Below are 23740 nucleotides of genomic sequence, written 5' to 3'. Positions count from 1 at the left end.
CTGGTGGTAGAACTTCCTGTCAAAAAGAAAATAATTATGGGTTAGTATAAAATGAAGAAGGCGACCTATAAACTGATTATGTTCAGCAAACTGGATCCCCCTGGATTTTATAAAAAAGTCAACAGCTCGTAGACCTGTGTCATGAGGGATGCTGCTAAACAAGGCCTCCACATCTATCGATGCCAACAAAGTATCCTCCCCAACTGTAATATCCTCTATTTTTAACAATAGATCAGAGGTGTCACGTATATAGGATGGCAGGGCTGTCACGAATTCCCTTAAGACTTTGTCAATGTATATGCTACAATTCTGTGTGATGGAATCATTTCCCAAAACTATCGGTTGTCCCCTCAAGGGTACTAGTCCTTTATGCACCTTCGGAAGGGCATAAAACACAGGTATTGTTGGTATTTTTTGTGTCATAAAGTCCTTCTCATTCTTGGATATCAACCCAGATTCCAAAGCCTCATCCATTATACAGCCCAACTCAGAGTTGAATTTCTCAGTGGGGTCTTTACGTAATAGCCCATATGTTGACTCATCCCTCAGTATCCTAAGACACATATCTCTATAGTTACCATGATCCAAAATTACCAGGTTACCCCCCTTGTCAGATGGTTTGAACACTAAATCCTTCTTTTCCGATAGGGCATCAAGAGCCCTTCTTTCATTAGAGGATAAATTTGACATAGTTTTTTTTTGGCACCAAGTTTTTTGAGATTAGTCAGTACCAATTGCATAAATATATCAATACTCGTGTTCATGGACAAGGGGGGCATCCTTGTACTACTAGGTTTTAATTTGGTAAATGGACCTGCTCCTATTGTTCTAGAGCTCTCTTCCAACATGCTGGTTAAAATCCTGACATCTGATAGTTCAGTCATATCAATACCCAAGGTCATGCATTCAGCCTGATCATGACTTTTGAAAAATTTCTTCCATTTCAATTTCCGAGCAAAGAGGTTCATATCCTTAACCCATTCAAATTCATTAAATCTATTTGTTGGAACAAAACCCAAACCCCTATCAAGAACTGTCCTCTCTACATCAGACAAAACATAGGATGATAAATTAACTATCCTATTCTCGTCATTTGTACTCTTTAGTAGCGAGGGGCCCCTTGTCGCTCCCTTAGTTGATAAGGGAACGCCCGCCTCTCTAAAAAAGAGGAGGAGGACGCAGCTGATGATCCACATGTGGCGGAATGACCCGAAAAAGATGTTTGATGGCCCATTCCACCTCTTGATGGAGCATATCTCTTCTTTCCTTACCTCCCCCATCTGAAGCCTGAAGGCTGGGCTTGTGTTATTACCACCTGTCTTCCTAAAGGACTCGCTCCTTTCGCCGTCTGATGTCTCAATATCTGATGATGACACACTTGGAGCTTCCCCCTTTTGAGACAGATTCTCCTCCAATAAAAAACTAAACACTCTGTTGTCCTTAAAGTCACGACTGTCCCGATTAAATTGCTTATGCTTCCTTTCCTTAATATCGGCTTGAAATTTTTCTATATTAGTCTGAAGGGTTGATTCCCTTCTATTAAAGTCAGGATCACTTCTATGTTTGGTAATACTGTCTATTAGTTCCGTAAGCCTCCTGCTTGTTCTATCAAAGGTATTTTTCTCCTCTTGTAAGAGGATCTGCATAAATCTTACTGAACTCTCGATTAGCTCATTCCGCCACTTGTGCAATAGTTCAGGTGTCGTTGCCCTTCGTGCTGGAATAATGTTTAGTCTTAATCCTTTGGGTATAATTTTTGTTTTAATGTAATTCTCTAACATTTTGCACACAGGGACGGTACACGATGCAACTTCCATCATCCTTTATTATTGGCTTTTGTTGTCTGTCATCATTTTGGCAATTCTGTTCATGACACATCCGCCAATAAAACGACAAATTTTGGAATTCATGAAGGTTTCCGTTACTATCAGGTCCATTAAATAATTCTGAAAAGAAAAGACAAGTGTAAGTATGTGAACCCCCAGAGCACAGCGCAAGGACAGGATGCAGAGAGGGTGGTCTGGTACCTGGATGGAGTGGGAGAGGCAGCCGTTGGTGCGGTGCGTGTAGCCCACCGTGTTCAGAGCCTCCCGGACGTAGTCGTCGCTGTCCTTCACCAGAATGTTGGGCTGCACATTTAGGGTCATATTCGTGGACACCAAGTACGGCAGAACAGACTGCGGGGACAGAGTAATAACAACTGCAAGTTTATTCACTGCTTTACTGTTACAGAGTGCTTTTTACTCCAGTCACCTCCAGAGCTGCAGTCACTATGCAGCGGGCCGAAACGCGCGTTGGGGAGGACGCCATCCAGGAGAGTGAGATCCATATCACTTTTGTAAGCATTACTATTTTCTTCCACTTTTGGATTGATTTTATATACATTATTCATATCTACACCATGGATTCACTTTAATTCCCTTTGTAAACTTGTTTTTCACTGGAGTTGTTTTGTTTTCACCTAATCACTTTATTTACATGGTATCTATCCCATACACCTACCTGTATGCACTTTACTAATAAAAAAAATGGTATTACTTCGAGATTGGCACCTTGTTATTGGCCGCATTTCAGCTCATTATTTATGGCCAACTTTCTTATCTGGGAGTGCGGCCTTGTTTTTAATGAACTCTTTGTATACATTGATCTGTTGTTCTTATTGTGATCTGTGCATTACTGCAATTAATAAATAGCATTTATTTTTCACAGTTCTAAGATTGGACTTTATTGTCGGCAGTCACATCAAGAGCAGCAGCAGTGTGCCAATACATTTAAACTCTCCGGCGTTGGCTGCGCTAAGATGGGCAGCCACTTCAGAATGCTTGCTGCAGAGCCCAGAGCAGCGGGGTAACAAGGAGGAGAGTACTGTATTTTTTTATGTGGTGTGCATAATACTGTATGGAGGACTATGGGGAGTGCATTATAGTATATGTAGGACTATGAGAAGTACTTTAGACTGTATGGAGGAGAATTGGATGCATTATACTGTATGAAGCACTATGGGGGTGCATTATACTGTATGGAGGACTATGTGGAGTGCATTATACTGTATGGAGGACTAAGGGGCGTGCATTATACTGTATGGAAGACTATGGGGAGTGCATTATACTGTATGGAGGGCTATGGGGTGCATTATACTGTATGGATCACTATGGGCATAAGCATTATACTATATAGAGGACTTTAGGGAGCGCATTATACTGTATGGAGGACTATGTGGAGTGCATTATACTATATAGAGAACTTTGGAGAGTGCATTATACTGTATGGAAAACTGGGGTGTGAATTATACTATATGGAGGACTATGGAAAGTAATGAGGGCTATGGGGAGCGCATAACCCTATATGGAGGCATTATACTATATGGAGGACTATAGGGAGAGCATCATACTATATGGAGGACTATGGGGCAGTGCATTATACTTTGTGGAGGACTACTCACACCTGATTGTCCTTAGTCCCAGATATATTCAGAGCCATGCGTCTGCCCCAGACGTAGTCTGCTCCAGCCATCTTCCAAATTCCATCTTTCAAATTACAGATTTCTAATTACACTACTCTGAATTAGACTACAATTGGACTGGAATTGACTGTAAGGTAACTGAATATAAAACCACTACAATGTTACGGTTTCTTTTCACTTTCACCCCAATACTACTCTATTTTCCCCTACCTCCTGTAATCTCCCCACCTAGTAAGGAACGAGTAATTTTCCACTCCATCTTCCCATGCCATCTCACCTTCTCACAACTGTTCCTCCACTTACAATCCTTTTTCTCCAGACACGCACGGCCACATTATGCTCCCACCTGCTAACGCTCTGTCTACTACTCCTCATTGCTGGCGACGTATCTCCAAATCCTGGCCCTCCTCAACACATCCCCACACTCATTTCGAACACCCTACCACGATCCTCTACATGTTTTTGCAGTGATGATAACCTCATACCCATTCATCCAGCCCCCACTCCCCCCGTCCCCTTACCTGGAGCATTATGGAACACACGCTCTGTCTGCAACAAACTGCCGTTTATCCATGACCTCTTTATAACCAACAAACTTTCCTTCCTTGGCATCCCTGAAACCTAGCTCACCCCCTCTGACTCAGCCTCTCCAGCTGCACTTTCCTAGCGTGGAATCCATCTCTCTCATACCCCTTGCCCCACCAACAAACATGGTGGAGAAGTTGGCTTGCTCCTGTCCGATACCTGCTCCTTTACCCCAATTCCACTAACACCCTCCGCTACTCTTCCCTCGTTTGAGGTGCACTCCATCTGCATCTACTCCCCCTCCAACCTCCAGCTGGCTGTCATCTACCGCCCCCCAAAACTAGCCATCCCCACCTTTCTCGACCACTTCAGCACCTGGCTATTTCACTTCCTCTCCGCTGACATCCCCACTATTATCATGGGTGACTTCAATATCCCCATTGATACTTCCACCTCAGCTGCCTCTAAACTTTTATTGCTCACTGCCTCCTTCAGCCTCACAGTGGTCCTCTGTGGCCACTCACAAAAATGGTCTCACACTGGACCTTATCTTCACCTGCCTCTGTTCCCTTACTCACTTAGTCGCACCTCCCCCTGTCTGACCACAACCTACTGACATTCTCTTCTCTCTCCTCTCCTAGTGTGCAACCCCCACTCTTCAAACTCACTTACCCTCCCAGAAATCTCAAACACCTCAATTTACAATCACTCTGAGTCCCTTCTCCCTCTTACAGACATAGTTCCCTTCATGACACAGATGCTGCTGACACTTCTTATAACACCACAATAACAGCAACACTTGACTCGGCCACCCCCCTCACGCACAGCAAAACATGTGCAATCAACAGGCAGCCCTGGCTGACCAGCCTGACCAAAGAACTGAGACTGGCTTCCAAGGTCGCTGAGCGGAGATTGAAGCGATCCCGCTCTGCCGAGCACTTCATCGCATACAAGCAGACCCTCGCCAGCTTCAAATCCACGGTCACTGCCACAAAACAAACTTCTCATCTCTCATATCCTCCCTGTCTCACTACCCTAAACAGCTTTTCAACACTTTCAATTCTCTACTTCATCCCCCAGCACCTCCCCCTTCTCCTCTCATTTCTGCCGAAGACTTTGCCTCTTTAAGCAGAAGATTGATACGATCAGAGTAAACTTTGGCCCGCAGTCCCCAAAGCTCCTCTTAGCTGCTTAACCCTGTTCCTCCAAAACCAGCTTCTCCACCATGACAGAAGATGAGCTCTCCTCCCTCCTATCAAGATCACATCTCACCACTTGCACGCTTGATCCACTCCCGTCCCACCTCATCCCTAACCTCGCCACAGTCTTCATCCCAACCCTAACACACCTCTTCAACCTCTCACTCACAACTGGTGTCTTCCCCTCATCCTTCAAGCATGCCTCGATCACACCCATCCTCAAAAAGCCCTCCCTCGACCCATCCTCTGTGTCTAGCTATCACCCAATATCTCTTCTCCCTTATCCCTTAAAACTACTGGAACAGCATATCCATCCTGAACTGTCATCCTTCCTCTCCTCCTGCTCCCTCTTTGACTGGTTACAAACTGGCTTCTGACCGCATCACTCAACTGAAACTGCCCTAACTAAAGTCACCAACAACCTACTAACCACCAAGAGGAAGCGACACTACTCTGTCCTCCTTCTCCTGGACCTGTCTTCTGCCTTTGACAATGTCGACCATTCCCTCCTGCTACAGATTCTCTCATTTCTTGGCATCACAGACTTGGCCCTATCCTGGATCTCGTCATATCTAACAGACCGAACATTCAGTGTCTCCCTCTCCCATACCACCTCCTCACCTCGCCCCCTGTCTGTCGGTGTTCCCCTACGCTCAGTCCTAGGGCCCCTGCTCTTCTCCATCTACACCATCGACCTGGGACAGCTCATAGAATCCCACAGTTTGCAGTATCGTCTCTATGCCAATGACACGCAGATCTACCTATCTGGAACCAACGACCTCACCTCCTTACTGACCAAAATCCCACAATGTCTGTCTGCTATTTCAGCTTTCTTTTATGCTCGCTTTCTAAAACTGAACATGGACAAAACAGAATTCATCATCTTTCCCCCATATCACTCTGCCCCTCCAGGAGACCTATCCATCAATGTCAATGGCTGCTCACTTTCCCCAGTCCCCCATGCTCAGTGCCTCGGGGTGATCTTCGACTCTGCCATCTCTTTCAAGCCTCATATCCAAGCCCTTGCCTCCTGCCGACTCAAACTCAAAAATATTTCCCGGACCTGTGCATTCCTTGACTATGAAACCACAAAAACGCTAGTGCAAGCCCTTATCATCTCCCGCCTCGATTACTGCAACCTCCTACTCTCTGGACTCCCCTCTAGGACTCTGGCACTACTCCAATCCATCCTGCACTCTGCTACCGGACTAATCCACCTGTCTCCCCGTTATTTCCCAGCCTCTCCTCTCTGCCAAGCCCATTACTGGCTTCCTGTTGTCCAGAGGCTCCAGTTCAAAACCCTAACTATGACATACAAAGCCATCCACAACCTGTCTCCTCCATACATCTGTGATATGGTCTCCCGATACTTACCCACACGCAACCTTTGATCCTCTCAAGAGCTCCTTCTCTACTCCCCTCTTATCTTTTCTTCCCACAACCGCATACAAGACTTCTCCCGTGCCTCCCCCATACTCTGGAACTCTCTACCCCAACACATCAGACTCTCGCCTACCACAGAAACCTTCAAAAAGAACCTGAAGACCCACCTCTTCTGACAAGCCTACAGCCTGCAGTGATCCTTAGTCTGCTGAACCACCACACGACCAGCACAACCCTCTCCTAGTGTATCCTCACCTATCCCCTGTAGACTGTGAGCCCTGGCTGGCAGGGTCCTCGCTCCTTCTGTACTTGTGTGTGCCTTGTTTTGCTCATGCTTATTGTGCTTGTCTATATCTGCCCCTTTCGCATGTAAAGTGCCATGGAATAAATGGTGCTATAAAAATGTATAATAATAATAATAATAATAATGAGGAGTGCATTATACTGTATGGACGGCTATGAGGTGTGGATTATGCTGTATGGAGAACTAAGGGGAGTGCATTATACTGTATGGAGGACTACAGTTGGGAAAAAAAGTATTGAGTCAGCCACCAATGGTGCAAGTTCTCCCACTTAAAAAGATGAGAGAGGCTTGCAACTGACATCGTAGGTAAACCACAACCATGAGAGTCAAACTGAGAAAACAAATCCAGAAAATCACCTTGTCTGATTTGGCAAGATTTATTTTGCAAATTATGGTGGAAAATAAGTATTTGGTCACCTAAAAACATGCAAGATTTCTGGCTCTCACAGACCTGTAACTTCTTCTTTAAGAGACTCCTCTGTCCTCCACTCATTACCTGTAGTAATGGCACCTGTTTGAACTTGTTATCAGTATAAAAGACATCTGTCCACAACCTCAGTCACACTCCAAACTCCAATATGGTGAAGACCAAAGAGCTGTCAAAGGACACCAGAAACAAAATTGTAGCCCTGCACCAGGCTGGAAAGACTGAATCTGCAATAGGCAAGCAGCTTGGTGTGATGAAATCAACTGTGGGAGCAAAAATAAGAAAATCGAAGACATACAAGACCAGTGATAATGTCCCTCGATGTGGGGCAAGTTCTCACACCATGGGGTCAAATGATCACAAGAACGGTGAGCAAAAATCCCAGAACCACACGGGGGGACCTAGTGAATGACCTGCATAGAGCTGGGACCACAGTAACAAAGGCTACCATCAGTAACATACTACTCCACCAGGGACTCAGATCCTGCAGTGCCAGATGTGTCCCCATCCTTAAGCCAGTACATGTCCGGGTCCGTCTGAAGTTTGCTAGAGAGCATTTGGATTATCCAGAAGAGTATTGGGAGAATGTCATATGGTCTGATGAAACCAAAGTAGAACTGTTTGGTAGAATGAAAACTCGTGTTTGGAGGAGACAATGCTGAGATGAATCCAAAGAACATCATACCTACTGTGAATCATGAGGGTGGCAACATCGTGCTTTGGGCTGTTTCTCTGCAAAGGGACCAGGACGACTGATCTGTGTACATGAAAGAATGAATGCGGCCATGTATTGTGATATCCTGAGTGCAAACCTTCCATCAGCAAGGGCATTGAAGATGAAATATGGATGGGTCTTTCAGCATGACAATGATCCCAAGAACACCACTAGGGGCAATTGGGGCAAACAAACAACCCCGGTTCATGACATATTAGTGTGAGCGGTGGGGATGATAAAGATATCCTCCCTGTCATTCATGACATATTCGTGGCAGAGCGGTGGGATAATAGAGCATTCTGGTTTGAGCAGTCATTCCTCTCACTAAAAACTTGCACAGTTCTTGCGAGGACTTGGCGCAAAAAAGTTTTGGAGAACAAGCTCAGTATTTACTAGTCCTGAGACAATTGTGTGTACTTGCGATTACCCCCTCCCTTCTCTTCGTTTTTCTATCCTATCTTTTATTTGACAATGATGGCCGCAAAAGGAGAAGCCTGGTACACCCAGCAGAAGAAGGACACTCTTGTTCGGGTATGCACGTACCATGGCCTGGACCCCCAGGGCAAAACCAAGGCTCAAATGGTCACGGAACTGGTGCAATTTGAAGCAGTTCTTGTGAGGACTCTGCGCAAAAAAGTTTTGGAGAATGAACTCAGTGTTTACTAGTCCCGAGACAATTGTGTGTATAGTGTTTCCCCCTTACCCTTCTCTTCATTTTTCTGTCCTATCTTTTATTTGGCAACCATCGTTATGCTGGGAGAAACCTTTTATAATAAGCAGACCAAGGACACTGTTACTGTCTTGTGCATGTGCAAGCAGATTGACTTTGCGGACAAAAACACAGACCAACTGGTCGCGGATCTGGTGCAATGAGAAACCTCTCAAGACCGCTCTCAAATCGCAGTGAACGCAGAAGCCAGCACCAGCGCAGGTGGTGCTGCGGTCGAGTTCCAACCACTGAATGTTGGCCCTACTTGCAACCAGCGCAGATAGGACACCCACCTGCTGATGGCCTTGAAACAACTCCCCGCCGACGACCGTGATGGACGTCTGAGGCTGATCCAGCAATACCAAGTGAAAGTGCAAGCCCAGCGAGAGGTGGAGAGAGCCGAGCGGCAAGTGGAGCGGGAGCACCAGCTGGAGTTAATCCAACTCCAGGGGCCGAGGTCATCCCAATCCAGTGGCGAGCCCAACAGCGCTCAGATCCCTAAACCCCGGCCGAGCACTTTCCTGTGATGAAAAGGATGGGGACTTGGACACTTTTCTGAGGGCCTTTGAGAAGGCCTGCAGACAGTACCAGCTGCCTGAGAACCAATGGGCCTGATACCTGACCCCAGGGCTAAAAGGCAAAGCTCTGGAGGCGTTTCCATCTCCCGCCAGACCAAGATGAAGACTATGAGGCCATCAAGCAGGCCCTAATAACAAAAGTGCCAGCGTACACCTGAGGTTTATCCTAGAAAGTTCCAGAACCTCCAACGTGGCCCACACGACAGTTACAGCGGTGTGGCACATGGACTCGGGACCCACTTTGACGAGTGGACCCAATGACTGTGAATGACCAACTTTGCACAGCTGCTGGACCTGATGATCAAAGACCAGTTCTTACATTTTTGCCCAGCTGAGGTGCGACAGTTCGTGATGGACCAAGAGCCCAAAGACGTGACTAAAGCAGCGCAGATGGCCGATAGCTATGAGGCAAACCGGAGACCGGATGTGCGGAAACCAGTCACTGCCAGCTGGAGTGGGGGTAAGCCTGAAACCAACCCCAATGCCCCTGCCAGCCGATTCACCGGAGGTCCTGTCCCCTTTGCCAACACCAGGCCTACATCCGACCCTCAAAAAAATTAACAAGAACACGGAGGAAAAACGTCCACTTAAACATATTTAGAAAACAGTATTCAAAAGATTTATTAAATTGTAACATTCATATACAAATATGGGTATATAAAATACAAAACATGGGTGTATTATCAATACAGCCATATGGCAGAAGACACAGAAAGGAGAAAATGTGGCGATGACCAAGTCAGAGGGGGAGTACACAAATAAACCGACCATCCGACCCTCGCAAGTGTTTTTCCTGCAATCGGACTGGTCATATCAGCGCCACGTGTCCAGAAAAGCAGAAGAACCTCCCTGTCAAGGCCCCAGGGCCTGATGCAGCAGTTCTTTTGGTGGGTGGGTGGTTGGGAGGGTCTATGACAACGTGCAGCACGTCACCGTGGGGGGCCATGTCGCTAAAGGCCTCAAGGACACCGTTGCAGAACGAACCCTCATCCTGTCGGGGCCGTAATAACGACAATTAAATCCTCATTCACCAGTCATTCCAAATTAATATGTGTGCAGGGCATCTGGTACCGGAAAAAGGAATGATTCAGACACGTAGCTGATTCAATCTTTGCTGATGCTCTTGCGATCACCTCAGTGAGGAGCTGAGCAGCAACTGTGCTTTATTTTCCAATACGTAATACTAAAAAGGGAATGCAATGGGTGGGGTTTAAGCAGTGTATGTCTAGTGCTCAGTCTCTCTGATTCGTCGAATGTCTCCTGATGGATTCCTCCCCTTCTTCTCATTCTTTTAGTTTCGTTTCCAAAGAACTGAATCTTGTCCCTCCAGACACGAATCTAAAACAAAACTGAATTCTGGTCGGCCATCTTTAGATACAATTACATTTGCATTAGCTAGCAGATAGGAAAAACTTATTGTTTCACAGTATAAAAGTATAACAGTACAAAAAGAGTATAAATCTTTATATAAAAGTACAAAGGTATATCAGAAAATACATTTTCACCTTGACAATCCCCCCTAAACACTAAGTTTTTCCCTTAAAGAAAGATCCTTCGAGACTGTCCATGTGATGGGAAAAGGGGAGGTGGATTTCTTCATCCAGACACCTCAGAAACTCTCCCCTAGCGAGAGGCCTCCAGGCAGCTGAACCCTTCACTAACCTCACATGGAGTTCTCCCACTGTCCCTAAACTAAATCTCTTAGCATCATCTGAAAATGGGGGATTTTGTCTACTCTCTTGAGAGGAATGTACTTCGGGATCTCCCCTGGATCAGTACCATCGTACTCTGGTGGATCTACTTCTTGATTGAGGAAGGTGCCAGTCGGAGTTACTTTGGCAATAACCTTTTTATACAAGGGAATAACACAACAGAGAATTATCGATTCAACTATAAGGAGGGCAATTAGTACTAAACAAACTTATTGAAGGAATCCCTTGATCCCACCTAACCAACTGGAGAAGAAAGATGTGTCTATTCCAGCATACATGACACGTCGTCTTATTGTCCTAATTTGTTCAACTTCTTTAGAAACCTTCAGGTCTTTTGGATCTACATTTCGCCATTCAGGTCTGGCTGTCTATATTTCGTCTCGTATGTCTTTGGTCATACCGTCAACGAATGTATTTACCAATACTTTAACATCAAGTGGGTTTATGGGACTGTACCCCATGTCTTCCCATTTCAGCTGTAACTGTCCAAAGTATAGCTCTACACTCTCTCCTTTGTCACATCTGTAGAAGATCTTAATTTGTGTCCTAGTACGTCACCTGTTTTTGTGCTCACCAAGTACCTAGGCCTGCCTAGGTGGATTTATACGTCCATCATATTGTCATTATTTATCTGTAGAATGAGAAAGGTTGGTTTCAGCCAATTGTTTTTGCGTAGCTAGCTAGTCAGTGGGCCTCCAGGGATAATACTCCTGTATCTGTCTTACCCTACCTGATGTGGTTGGTTCTCTAGTGGTGGGGGCGACATGACATGCTGGTCTACAGCTCCTTCCCAAAAGGATTACTGTCAGCCTACTCCTAAAAGTTAATGTCCCCACTATCCACCAACCACAATCCTGTGTCAGCTTCTTATATCACTGCATGTGATCTTGTCTGGACAGGATTCAGTGTAATTCTCTTAGGTCGGGTTGCAGCACTGGTCATACAAATGTTAGGGCCCAAATCCTCAACTATACCCTAAAAGACATCACAGCTATAATTGACAAATCTTTGTTCATTGTAATATATATATAAATATTTGATCCATTCAACATTTTTATTAATCTGCACCTGTGGGATTATAGAAGCAAAGCCGGCATAAATCTGGTTCTGGGCTTTAAACTGGTCAGGCACCCCCCTTGGCACCCCAATGGCATCAATATATACTAGTGGATCTTCTTCATAACTCATGTGGAGCTGATCGAGACTTCTCTTTCTGGTAGGTTCATCAGGTATCTTTGGTGTACATATAATGTGTATGTTTAATTAGCAAATCAGTATCTAGAGAACTGTTCTCTTTGCAGAAACTTGTCTTGAAGATCCCTACTGGTGTACCTGTGGTGTCGTGGGAATTATAGTAGGTGTAATTGTCAGCTAATACGGTTACTTCTCCTGGAACCTTTAGTCTGGGTTCCTCATAAATCAGTGGGACGTAATCTGGGCATTCAGTGGGCTTCAAACCTTTCAACAAATTCATGACACAGGCAGTGGTGTTGTCATCAGGAAAAAGCAATGCATGTGTGTATAGGTGTGTATTCGCAGCAGCACAAGCAATACATCCTACAGAGATATTCTGGACTCTTACATTGTATCTCACCCATTCTAACCATAGGTTTTTCCTTGGGGCTGTTTGTGTTTCTATGGAGAAAACCTCCTGCCAACTGAGACCTGGAATGGGGATCACTTCATTAACTACATTTTGCAAACGCTCACCTGGGCCTAAATTCCCATGGTATCCACTACTAAATACATAATTATAATTCCTTCCCAATATGAATGTCTGCAGATCAGCAGATTGGGGATTTTCAAGATTTAGGAGGAGGGGGTAACAACTTTTACCCCATTTACAGCCCCTAAGTGGTTGCAGAAGGGCTGTTAGATGCATTCTCTCACGAAGACTCCTACCCGTCCCATCCTTGGGAACATGGCTTCGCTAGCTTTATATCCCCAATCATCTCCCGTATTCCAAGCAGCATCTGTCTAATAATAACAGTTATTGTTGTCATTTCTGGTAACACACATATAAAACTGGATGATTCCCTCTACCACCCGTTCAGTCTCGGGACACTTGACTTCATCACAGAAATCAAATCGCCAGATATTCACCGGGGCTGTCAGGTTTACCCAGAGAATAGTGGGACCAGGATTCTTATTTACAATAGGGGCCGAAGAGGTAGGGGCGAGGATGGCCCTCAGTTCCAGGATCAAAAACAACAGCAACATTTCCCTTCAGTCACTTCTGTGACTAAACACTGGTTCGGTCTCTTTTGCAGTGTGAAGCGTGAATCCAGGTGCTCTTTCCTTCAAGTTTTACTGCAGTGGGGGTGACCAGGATCACCGTGTGAAGTCCTTCAAATCTTGGCTGGAGACAATCTCTGCGCACAAACTTTTTCACATACACCAGGTCTCCTGGCACAAAGTCATGGTGTCCAGGAACCTTGTCTGGGTCTGGAAGAGAACTGAAGACGGTTAAATGCACTTTGGCAAGGTGTCCATGTAAGGCCTGCACATAGCTAGTCAAGTCCTGGTACTTGGGCTACAACTGTTGTGGAAAGAAACATTCAAGATTGGGGCTCCTGCCAAACAGAACCTCATACGGTGACAGTCCTGTCTTCCTGTTTGGGGTATATCTTACTGGAAACAAAGCTAGAGGGAGGCATTCTGTCCATGGTTTACCAGTCTCTGCCATTGCCTTCTGGATTTTAAGCTTAAAAATTCCATTTAGTCTCTCCACTTTTCCACTACTCTGTGCATCGAGTATGCAATGCTTGACTTACCCCCAGTGCTGCCATTACCTCTGACATGATCTCTCCAGTAAAATGGGAGCCCCGATCGCTCTCAATGACTTCAGGAACTCCATACCTGCATATGATCTCAACCATCAGTGTCTTCGCCGTTGTCTTAGCCGTAGCTTTGGCAACTGGGTAGGCTTCTGGCCAACCTGAAAATAAATCAATGCAGACCAACACATACTCATACGTCCCTACCCTAGGTAACTGAATTTAATCAATCTGCAGTCTCTGGAATGGGTTAAAGGGCCGGGGAGTGTGTTTGGATGGGGTTTTCACTGTCCTACCCTGATTATGTGTGGCACATATCATGCAGCTCTGTACCTGCCTTTCTGCGCAGGTGGAAAACTCGGGGGCAATCCATTGTTTCTGTAGGGTGTCACACATGGCCGTCTTCGAGTGGTGCACATTCCCGTGCAGAACCTGTGCCATCATTGGGTACAGTACCTGTGGTAGGCAGACCTTTTCACCCCTCCCCCATAGTCCGGTAACGGTATCAGAGCAAGCCCCTATCTTTTGCCACCTATTTTTCTCCTCCTTACTTGCCTGTTCTTGTAACCGGGCTAAGATGTCTTTCAACACAAATGGAGATGGTGGGGTGTCTAGGTGATGTACTTGAGAGGCCACAGGCATGCTTGCTGCTTTCTTGGCAGCCTGGTCTGCCAGTGCTTACCCTTTTGTCCGTCCATCAGTGCTTTTGGTATGTGCCTTTACCTTTATGATGCCTGATTGGGTGGGAAACTGTAGTGCATTCATAAGTTGCTGGACTGCCTCAGCATATTTAAAGGGGTGGCCATTTGCTGTCAGGAAAGCCCTGGCTCTCCAGATAGGCCCATAACCGTGTGTAATGCCAAAAGCATACCTGGAATCAGTGTAGATATTTACAGTCTTACCTTCTGCTTCTTGTGCAGACATATGAGCTGGCATTAACTCTGCCTTGATTACCTCATGTTCTGAGACCACAGCATATCCGGTACAGAAGCGTCCTTGGTCATCTTGGTGACGGGATCCATCTACAAAAAGCTCAAGATCAGCATTAGAATAGGCACACTAGAGACCAGCCGTTTCCTGAGACATCAATTCTAGACAATCATGTGGTTTGGAAACCTAATCTTGTTCCTCTGGATCCATTTTAGAAAGAAAAAGAAAAAGAGTGTCCTTGCTCATGTCACCTTCATGTCACCTACTCCTCCCCCCTTTGGATCCAGGGGAACTAGGAGAAGAGTAGCGGGGTTCAGGACAGTGCACCTTTTCAAAGTCACATTAGTAGGCATGAGAATAGCACACTGAAGTCGCAGCTGTCCAGCCATGGACATGTGGCCAGGTTGTACTTGGTTAAGGATACTATGTACATCGTGTGGGGTGTGGACCATCAGTGGGTGATCCAAAACAATCTCTGAAGACTTGTGTAGCAACAGCTGGACAGACAACACGGTCCAAATACAGGAGGGACTTCCTCTTGCCACCGTATCCAGGCGGCCACTATAATAAGCAACAGGTCTCTGTTTGTCTCCATGAAGCTGAATCAGCAAACCTGTAACATGTCCTGCATAGGTGAGCTCTGTCTGCAAGGCAGTCTGCAATACTGTACGGCAGTGCTCGGGTGTCTTGTAATCATATACGGGGCCTGCAATGTGTAACACTGTATCACAGGGCAAATTCCCTCTTTGGGTGGACATAGCGTCTCCTGGATGCAAGGGGCCATGAGCGGCAAGGTAGACCTGACACTCTTGGGCTATGACTGGCCCCCCTTTGGCATAACTGTCCAGTCAATTGTCATCCCTGATAAATGAATGCAAACAGAACTGGCAATCTGGGTGTAATGGAATGCTGAAAAAGACATTGGCAAGATCGATAACCATGAACCAAGCGGCATCCTGAGATATCTGGGACAAAAGAGTATGTGGCTTAGGCACCACCGGAGTTTCTGGAACAGTAACTGCATTAAATGCCTGTAGATCTTGTACCAGCCGGTACACAGGGGGTTGGCCGGGTGGGGTCTTTTTCTTAACGGGAAACAAGGGTGTGTTACATGGGGAAACACAGGGTATCAGGGCACCATTATCGAATAACATTTGTATTTGCCCCTTGAGACACTGCTCCTGATCATATTTCCAAGGATATTGATGGACTTTAGAAAAAGGGGTACCAGATTTGAGAAACACTTTTACTGGTTCTACAGGCATTATTGGGGGAGAATCTGGGTCTATCAGGACCATCATCTTGGAATTATATCCTGGAGCAGAACTGTAATAATAAATCTGCCCCCAGTAAATTTACCGAACATATAGAAGAGATTACGAACTGAGCAGTAACTTCAGGGAAAGGTCCCACAGGGATAGGTTTTATAAGAGTATATTCATTGGGTCTGTCATCTACTCTAATTAAAACAAGCTCTTGATCTGAGAATTTGCATGGCGGGGCTGGGGAGATAATGAAATTCCCATACGGGGTTAAAGGCGTATTGGAATGTGAAGCTGGACTCACATATACGAAGGGAGGAGGCAGAAACTAGTCTGTTACATAGACAGCAAGAAGCGCTGCTGATTTAACCCCTTTCCTGCTGGACTAAATTCTTTTGAAAACCTTTTACTATTTGCAATGCATCATCCGGAGTGGAAATCCCAATATCGGATCTACTACAAAAAGGTATGAATGGGCTTTTTACTACAATGGGAATCCCAGATCTTCAAACACTACCATAAGACGCCCATAGAACTTCTCGGCAATCCAGGATATATTGGTGCCTTTTACCAATCTTTCAATTACTTACAAGTTTTCATCTAGGACTAGGCAGGTCTATCTCACTTTCAATTTCATACAGTACTTATTGCTGCAAACATAAATCTCTCAGTGTGTATTGTACCAAGGACAGAGAAAACTTAGAATGCAATACATGGCCCCCCCCCTCCCCCGTAGCCCACAGCGCCGAGGGGAAAAATTGCAAGCAAATAGCGCAGGGGCACACACAGCCCCTCCCATCTAGTAACACGGAGATAAGAAAAAATCACTGCATTCCACAGCCCTGAAGGGAGAGCACAAAAACCCAGCCCTTAGCCCCCCTTACTCCAGCACGTAGCGCAGATAAGGAGAAAAGAGAAGCTCACAGCGATCTGCTCAGCCCCTCCCCTACAGTACACAGCACTGATACAAAGCTCCGTATCTTCTACAGTCACAAATTACAGCAGTTTCCAGACCTAATTTCTACAAAACTTTCCTATAATCCTCCGTGGTCTGGGCGGAGCCCCAAGGACGGTCCGTACGCACACACAAGGCAGGTTTCCACCCAGGTTGGATTCTGCACAACACAAACAGGACACACCTACGCTTTTGGAGAGCTCGTCCCGCCATTACAGGGCGGTGGCTGAGACTGCATTTTCATCATCAGTGGCACGGCGGCCATTTTACAATCTGTAAGATCACAGTTCACAGGCATTTTATAACCAAATACGGGTTCTGTATTATCTGATCCTTCCTCTCCATCAACCTATTTTCATCCTTTGTTCTTTAAGCCTCGCGCAACTCGCAGATAAGCTTCTTGACTGTCTCTTGCCCTCCCGTGACCATTGTCTTGACTTCCACGGCATCCTCATCTAACTTGTGGGGCACGGACTTCTACTTTAAGATACGCAGCTTGGCTCCCAGGATACTATGTCCTCCTGCAGTAGGCCACTGGCAGCGATCTTCAACACTGACGTTCTAAAAACACGGAGCCTCTCGCTCAACGTATAAGAAAAAGAGCCTCGCGCTCAATATTCTCTGTCCCTAACCTGAACACAGTGATTAACAGACTATCCTGCCACGATATCCCAAACAGTCGGGAGGCGGTCTCCTAGTGAGAGCCCTCCACAGAAATACAGGTGGTCCCTGCTCGGGACGTCTTAATTACCTAGCTGGTACAATATCACAGAGGCTGCGTCTCCTATCCCTTCTCTAAGCCGCCCCACAATCTACAACTGGCTCAATTTTTCAGTCCACTTCACTACTGGACAATAGTCACGGGTAGGGTGGTTGAACGGAGTACAATGACCGGTGGAGAAGGTGTGGTGTACAGAGATCGCACAGAATGCGACATTCTCTCAGTTGCTGGTTCAGAGCGTGGCACAGGATCACGTTTGATCTCACCACTCGATCATTCACCTCCCGGACCCAAGGAGACTACAGACAAACCAATAACGGCTGAGACACTAGCAAGTGTGACATATACAGTGTACATGATCGCCACTTACCGTGTACGGAGGGTGATCAGTCCTCGAGGTCAGCCACTACGGGTATCATCCACAGACATCCAGGCATGGGTCCAGAGAGTCTCGGATCGCTGGCCACGCCCCACGTTGGTCGCGCCAAAATTGTCGGGGCCGTAATAACGACAATTAAATCCTCATTCACCAGTCATTCCAAATTAATATGTGTGCAGGGCATCTGGTACCGGAAAAAGGAATGATTCAGACACGTAGCTGATTCAATCTTTGCTGATGCTCTTGCGATCACCTCAGTGAGGAGCTGAGCAGCAACTGTGCTTTATTTTCCAATACGTAATACTAAAAAGGGAATGCAATGGGTGGGGTTTAAGCAGTGTATGTCTAGTGCTCAGTCTCTCTGATTCGTCGAATGTCTCCTGATGGATTCCTCCCCTTCTTCTCATTCTTTTAGTTTCGTTTCCAAAGAACTGAATCTTGTCCCTCCAGACACGAATCTAAAACAAAACTGAATTCTGGTCGGCCATCTTTAGATACAATTACATTTGCATTAGCTAGCAGATAGGAAAAACTTATTGTTTCACAGTATAAAAGTATAACAGTACAAAAAGAGTATAAATCTTTATATAAAAGTACAAAGGTATATCAGAAAATACATTTTCACCTTGACAATCCGACCCTAACTGAAGAGAATATTCCGGGGAAAACCCTGACTGTCACCGGGATTGGGAGCATCCGCTGTCACCTACCAATGGCCCGGGTGTATATAGATTGGGGTGCCAAGAGCGGGGTGAAGGAAGTGGGGCTGTCCGATAACTTGCCCACTGATGTTTCATTGGGGACTGATTTGGGGCGGATGGTTGCATATTATGTCCCTGACTCCCCTCCTCGATCGAATGCTGATGATAGTGATGGGAAATTGCATGTGCTACCTGACAATGCTTTACCGATTAATGATGTACCTGATAACCATTTTTCTGAAAATGCCGAGGTAATACTGATGATGCTGATGATGTAAATGTGCATGCTTTACCTGCTAACCATTTATTTCCTAAGGATGATATGTTCACAGATGCCGGAGTGCTCAGCAACATCACTCTGTGGGGTGGGATAGCTGAGGAAGCCCTAACAGGAGCAAGCGATGGTGCTAATGGAAATGGGGAGATGCATTGGGAGGTAAAACCCATAGCAGCGCCGGCTGATTGGTCTGTGGAAATCCCCAGGGAGACAGCCTACGTAGCTGCTGTCACCCGGAGTTAGAAATGCCGGGAATGCAGATAACGTTCTGCCTTCTGGACCCTCCTCAGTCACAGGGATGACTGAACCAGAGATGGACTCAGAGCAGGTCCCAGAGGGTTCCCATGGGGGAGGGACCCTGACGTCACTTCTGACTGCCCCTAGCCAGGAGTTCCAGGCTGCTTTGAGACACCTCACCAAGACCCCCACCTCCATGATTGATAAGGAGAGGGTGTTCTGGGAACAAGGGAGGTTGTACCGGGAGACAGTACCCGGTCAATCCCAAAAGGATTGGGAGTGGGAAAGACAGCTGGTCGTCCCGTACCAATTCAGGGGTGAGTTGTTGCGGATTGCCCATGAGATTCCACTCGCTGGACACTTGGGGATCAGCAAAACTAAGGCCCGGCTGTCTCAACACTTCTATTGGCTCAAGATGGAGACAGATGTGACAAACCACTGCCGCTCCTGTATCACCTGCCAAAGAGTGGGGAAGGCAGGGCCTGCTCTTAAGGCTCCCCTGATCCCTTTGCCAGTGATAGAGGAGCCTTTCCAGAGGATCACGGTGGACATTGTGGGCCTGCTGGCTGTCCCCAGCAGCTCTGGAAAGCAATACATCCTCACTGTGGTAGAATACGCTACACGGTACCCAGAGGCAATGGCTCTGTCCTCAACTAGTGCTGATAAGGTGGCGGATCCACTGCTGGTCATCTTTTCACGGGTAGGATTTCCCAGGAAGATGCTTACCGATCAAGGGACCCACTTCATGTCTCGCCTAATGGAGGTTCTCTGTAAGAAAATGCAGGTGAAGCATCTGGTATCGAGTGCGTATCACCCACAGACCAATGGCTTGTGTAAGCGCTTCAACGGTACTCTCAAACAGATGCTATGCATGCATATGTTACCCAGCCCTCCACCTCCAAAACCAACTTCTCCACTATGACAGAAGATCGACTCTCCACTCTACTCTCAAGATCGCATCTCACCACCTGTGCACTTGACCCGATCCCTTCCCACTTCATCCCAAACCTCACCACAGTCTTCATCCCAACTCTAACCCATCTCTTCAACCTATCACTAACAACTGATGTTTTCCCCTCAAGCTTTAAACATGCCTCAATCACACCTCTCCTCAAAAAGCCCTCTCTTGACCCATCCTCTGTATCTCGCTATTGCCCTATATCACTTCTCCCCTATGCCTCAAAACTACTGGAACAACACGTCCATCTTGAACTGTCCTCCCATCTATCTTCCTGCCCCATTTTCGACCGCTTACAATCAGGCTTCCGGTCACACCACTCCATTGAAATTGCCCTAACTAAGGTCACCAATGACCTATTAACCGCCAAGAGCAAGCGACACTACTCTGTCCTCCTCCTGGACCTGTCCTCTGCCTTTGACACAGTGGACCATTCCCTATTACTACAGACCCTCTCATCCCTTGGTATCACAGACTTGGCCCTATCCTGGATCTCGTCATACCTAACTGACCGAACATTCAGCGTCTCCCATTCACACACCACCTCCTCACCTCACCCCCTATCTGTCGGAGTCCCGCAAGGTTCAGATCTAGGGCCCCTGCTCTTCTCCATTTACACTTTTGGCCTGGGACAGCTCATAGAATCTCACGGTTTTCAGTATCATCTCTATGCTGATGACACACAGCTCTACATCTCTGGACCAGATATCACCACCCTACTAACCAGAGTCCCTCAATGTCTATCCGCTATTTCATCCTTCTCTGCTAGATTTCTAAAACTTAACATGGACAAAACAGAATTCATTGTCTTTCCCCCATCCCACACGACCCCCCCAACGAACTTATCCATTACAGTAAACGGCTGCCCACTCTACCCAGTCCCACAAGCTTGCTGTCTCGGGGTAATCCTTGACACTGATCTCTCCTTCAAACCGCATATCCAAGCCCTTTCCACTTCCTGCTGCCTTCAACTCAAAAATATTTCATGGATCCGTACATTCCTAAACCAAGAATCTGCAAAAACCCTAGTCCATGCCCTCATCATCTCCCACCTTGACTACTGTAACCTCCTGCTCTGTGGCCTCCCCTCGAACACTCTCGCACCCCTCCAATCTATTCTAAACTCAGCTGCCCGACTCATCCACCTGTCCTCCCGCTATTCCCCGGCCTCTCCCCTCTGTCAATCCCTTCACTGGCTCCCCATTACCCAGAGACTCCAGAACAAAAGCCTAACCATGACATACAAAGCAATCCACAAGCTGTCTCCTCCATACATCTGTGACCTCGTCTCCCGGTACTTTCCTGCACGCAACCTCCGATCCTCACAAGGTCTCCTTCTCTACTCCCCTCTTATCTCCTCTTCCCACAATTGCATACAAGATTTCTCTCGCACATCACCCCTACTCTGGAACTTTCTACCACAACATATCAGACTCACCTACCATCGAAACCTTCAAAAAGAACCTGAAGACCTACCTCTTCCGGCAAGCCTACAACCTGCAGTAATCACCGATCAACCAAACCACTGCACGACCAGCTCTATCCTTACCTACTGTATCCTCACCCATCCCTTGTAGATTGTGAGCCCTCGCAGGCAGGGTCCTCTCTCCTCCTGTACCAGTTGTGACTTGTATTGTTCAAGGTTATTGTACTTGTTTTTATTATGTATACCCCTCCTCACATGTAAAGCGCCATGGAATAAATGGCGCTATAATTATAATAATAATAATACTGGTTGAGACCCAAGGACGCGACTGGGAGCGGTACCTCCCACACCTGCTATTCGCTTACCGAGAGGTTCCGCAGGCCTTGACGGAGTTCTCCCCCTTTGAGCTCCTGTATGGGAGGCCAGTCCGGAGACCCCTTGGGTTGGTAAGGGAATCCTGGGAAGAGGAGCCGAACCCTTCTGAAGTGTCCATAGTGGAGTATGTCATGCGCTTGCACTGGTATGACCAGAAAACCTGGGAGTGGACCTACCAGGTGGGTCAAAAGGTTTGGATGCTGGTCCCCATACCACAGGATAAGCTTCAGGCAGCCTGGGAAGGCCCGTACGTTGTCCACCAACAGCTCAACCCAGTCACATACGTGGTCACGCTTGACCATGCTTGGGGTAGGCGAAAGTCCTTTCACATCAATATGATGAAGGCTCATCACGAACGTGAAGCCTACCTCTTACCGGTCTGCAGCCTGCCTGAAGATGGCAAAGAAGACCCCCTCCTGGACATGCTGGCACAAGCCAAGGCCGTTGGGTCCATTGAGGATGTGGAGGCAAGCGCCTTGCTATCCGAACCCCAGCGGTCGCAGTTGCGGACCATTTCGGGCCGTGTTCTCCAACCAACCTGGAAGGACTGACTTCGCCCCACTACGACGAACACCCTAGCGGATCTCCAACGAGGTGCAGTAGGTTATGCGCCAGGAGATCTATGAGATGTTACCGCTAGGGGTGATTCAACGGTCCAAAAGTGCATGGGCCTCACCTGTAGTCCTCGTGCCAAAGGATTGGACCACCCGGTTCTGCGTGGACTACAGGGGGCTCAACGCCATCACAGCCTCTGACGCGCACCCAAAGCCGCGCATTGAGGAGCTGCTTGAGCGGTTAGCTGGTGCCAAATATCTGTCCATAATAGATCTGAGTCGGGGATACTGGCAGATCATTGCCATCTTCAGTTCCTCCTGCGATGAACATCTTCAGCATCTACAAGAGGTGCTCAGGCGAATTCACCAAGCAGGTCAAACCATCAAGCCAGTGAAGTGCCAGATGGGCATGAGAGAGGTCCACTACCTGGGGCACCGGGTAGACGGGAACTCCATGAGGCCAGAGCCTGGGAAAGTGGATGCGATCGCGTCCTGGCCCACCTTCAGGACCAAGAAGCAGGTGATGACCTTCCTGGGCACTGCAGGGTTCTATAGGCACTTTGTGCAAAACTATAGTAGCCTGGCAAAACCCTTGATGGACCTCACCAGGATGAAGCTACCCCAAACGGTCGACTGGACAGACGGCTGTGAGGGGGCCCTCCAGGCTTTGAAAACAGCCCTGTGCAACTCTACTGTGTTAAAAGCAGTCTACAGCAGTCCTCTGTTCCTGATGCAGACCGACACCAGTGAGTTTGGGCTCGGTGCTGTGCTCAGCCAGGTCGACTCGGGGAACCAAGAGCACCCCGTGTTGTACCTGAGCCGGAAGCTTCTGCCGAGGGAAATGGCCTTATTCCACCATCGAGAAGGAGTGTCTGGCCATTGTCTGGACCCTACAACGTTTGCAGCCCTACCTGTACGGTCGCACCTTCACTGTGATGACCGACCACAACCCTCTGCGCTGGCTACACGCCATGTGTGGAACCAATGGAAGGTTGCTAAGCTGGAGCCTTGCCCTCCAAAAGCATGACTTTACTGTGAAACAAAAAAAAGGCAGCGAGCATGGCAAGGCAGATGGGTTGTCCCGCTGGGGCGAATCTGCCGAGGTGCGCATAGAGGAGTACCGAGAGGTCCTGCCTCCGTAGCACAATCCAAAAGGTGGAGGTGTCACTATAA

General features: G+C 47.2%; 1 protein-coding gene across 1 annotated transcript in view; it reads right to left on the bottom strand.

The window, feature by feature from the left end:
* Positions 1 to 1807: 1807 nt before the first annotated feature.
* LOC143774238 (very-long-chain 3-oxoacyl-CoA reductase-like) overlaps positions 1808 to 23740 on the bottom strand; it is an 87805-nt gene continuing 65872 nt past the window's right edge. The window contains exons 10-11 of the mRNA XM_077261626.1: positions 2028 to 2177; positions 1808 to 1946 (exon numbers count right to left, since the gene is read on the bottom strand). Of these exons, the coding sequence (XP_077117741.1) occupies positions 1827 to 1946; positions 2028 to 2177 (270 nt within the window). The 3' untranslated portion in view covers positions 1808 to 1826. The remainder of the gene's footprint in view (positions 1947 to 2027; positions 2178 to 23740) is intronic.

This window comes from Ranitomeya variabilis, chromosome 5 (genome assembly GCF_051348905.1).
Source record: "Ranitomeya variabilis isolate aRanVar5 chromosome 5, aRanVar5.hap1, whole genome shotgun sequence".
Taxonomy (NCBI): Eukaryota; Metazoa; Chordata; class Amphibia; order Anura; family Dendrobatidae; genus Ranitomeya; species Ranitomeya variabilis.
The sequence above is the reverse complement of the archived record's forward strand: the minus strand, read 5'-3'. Positions and strand labels throughout refer to the sequence as shown.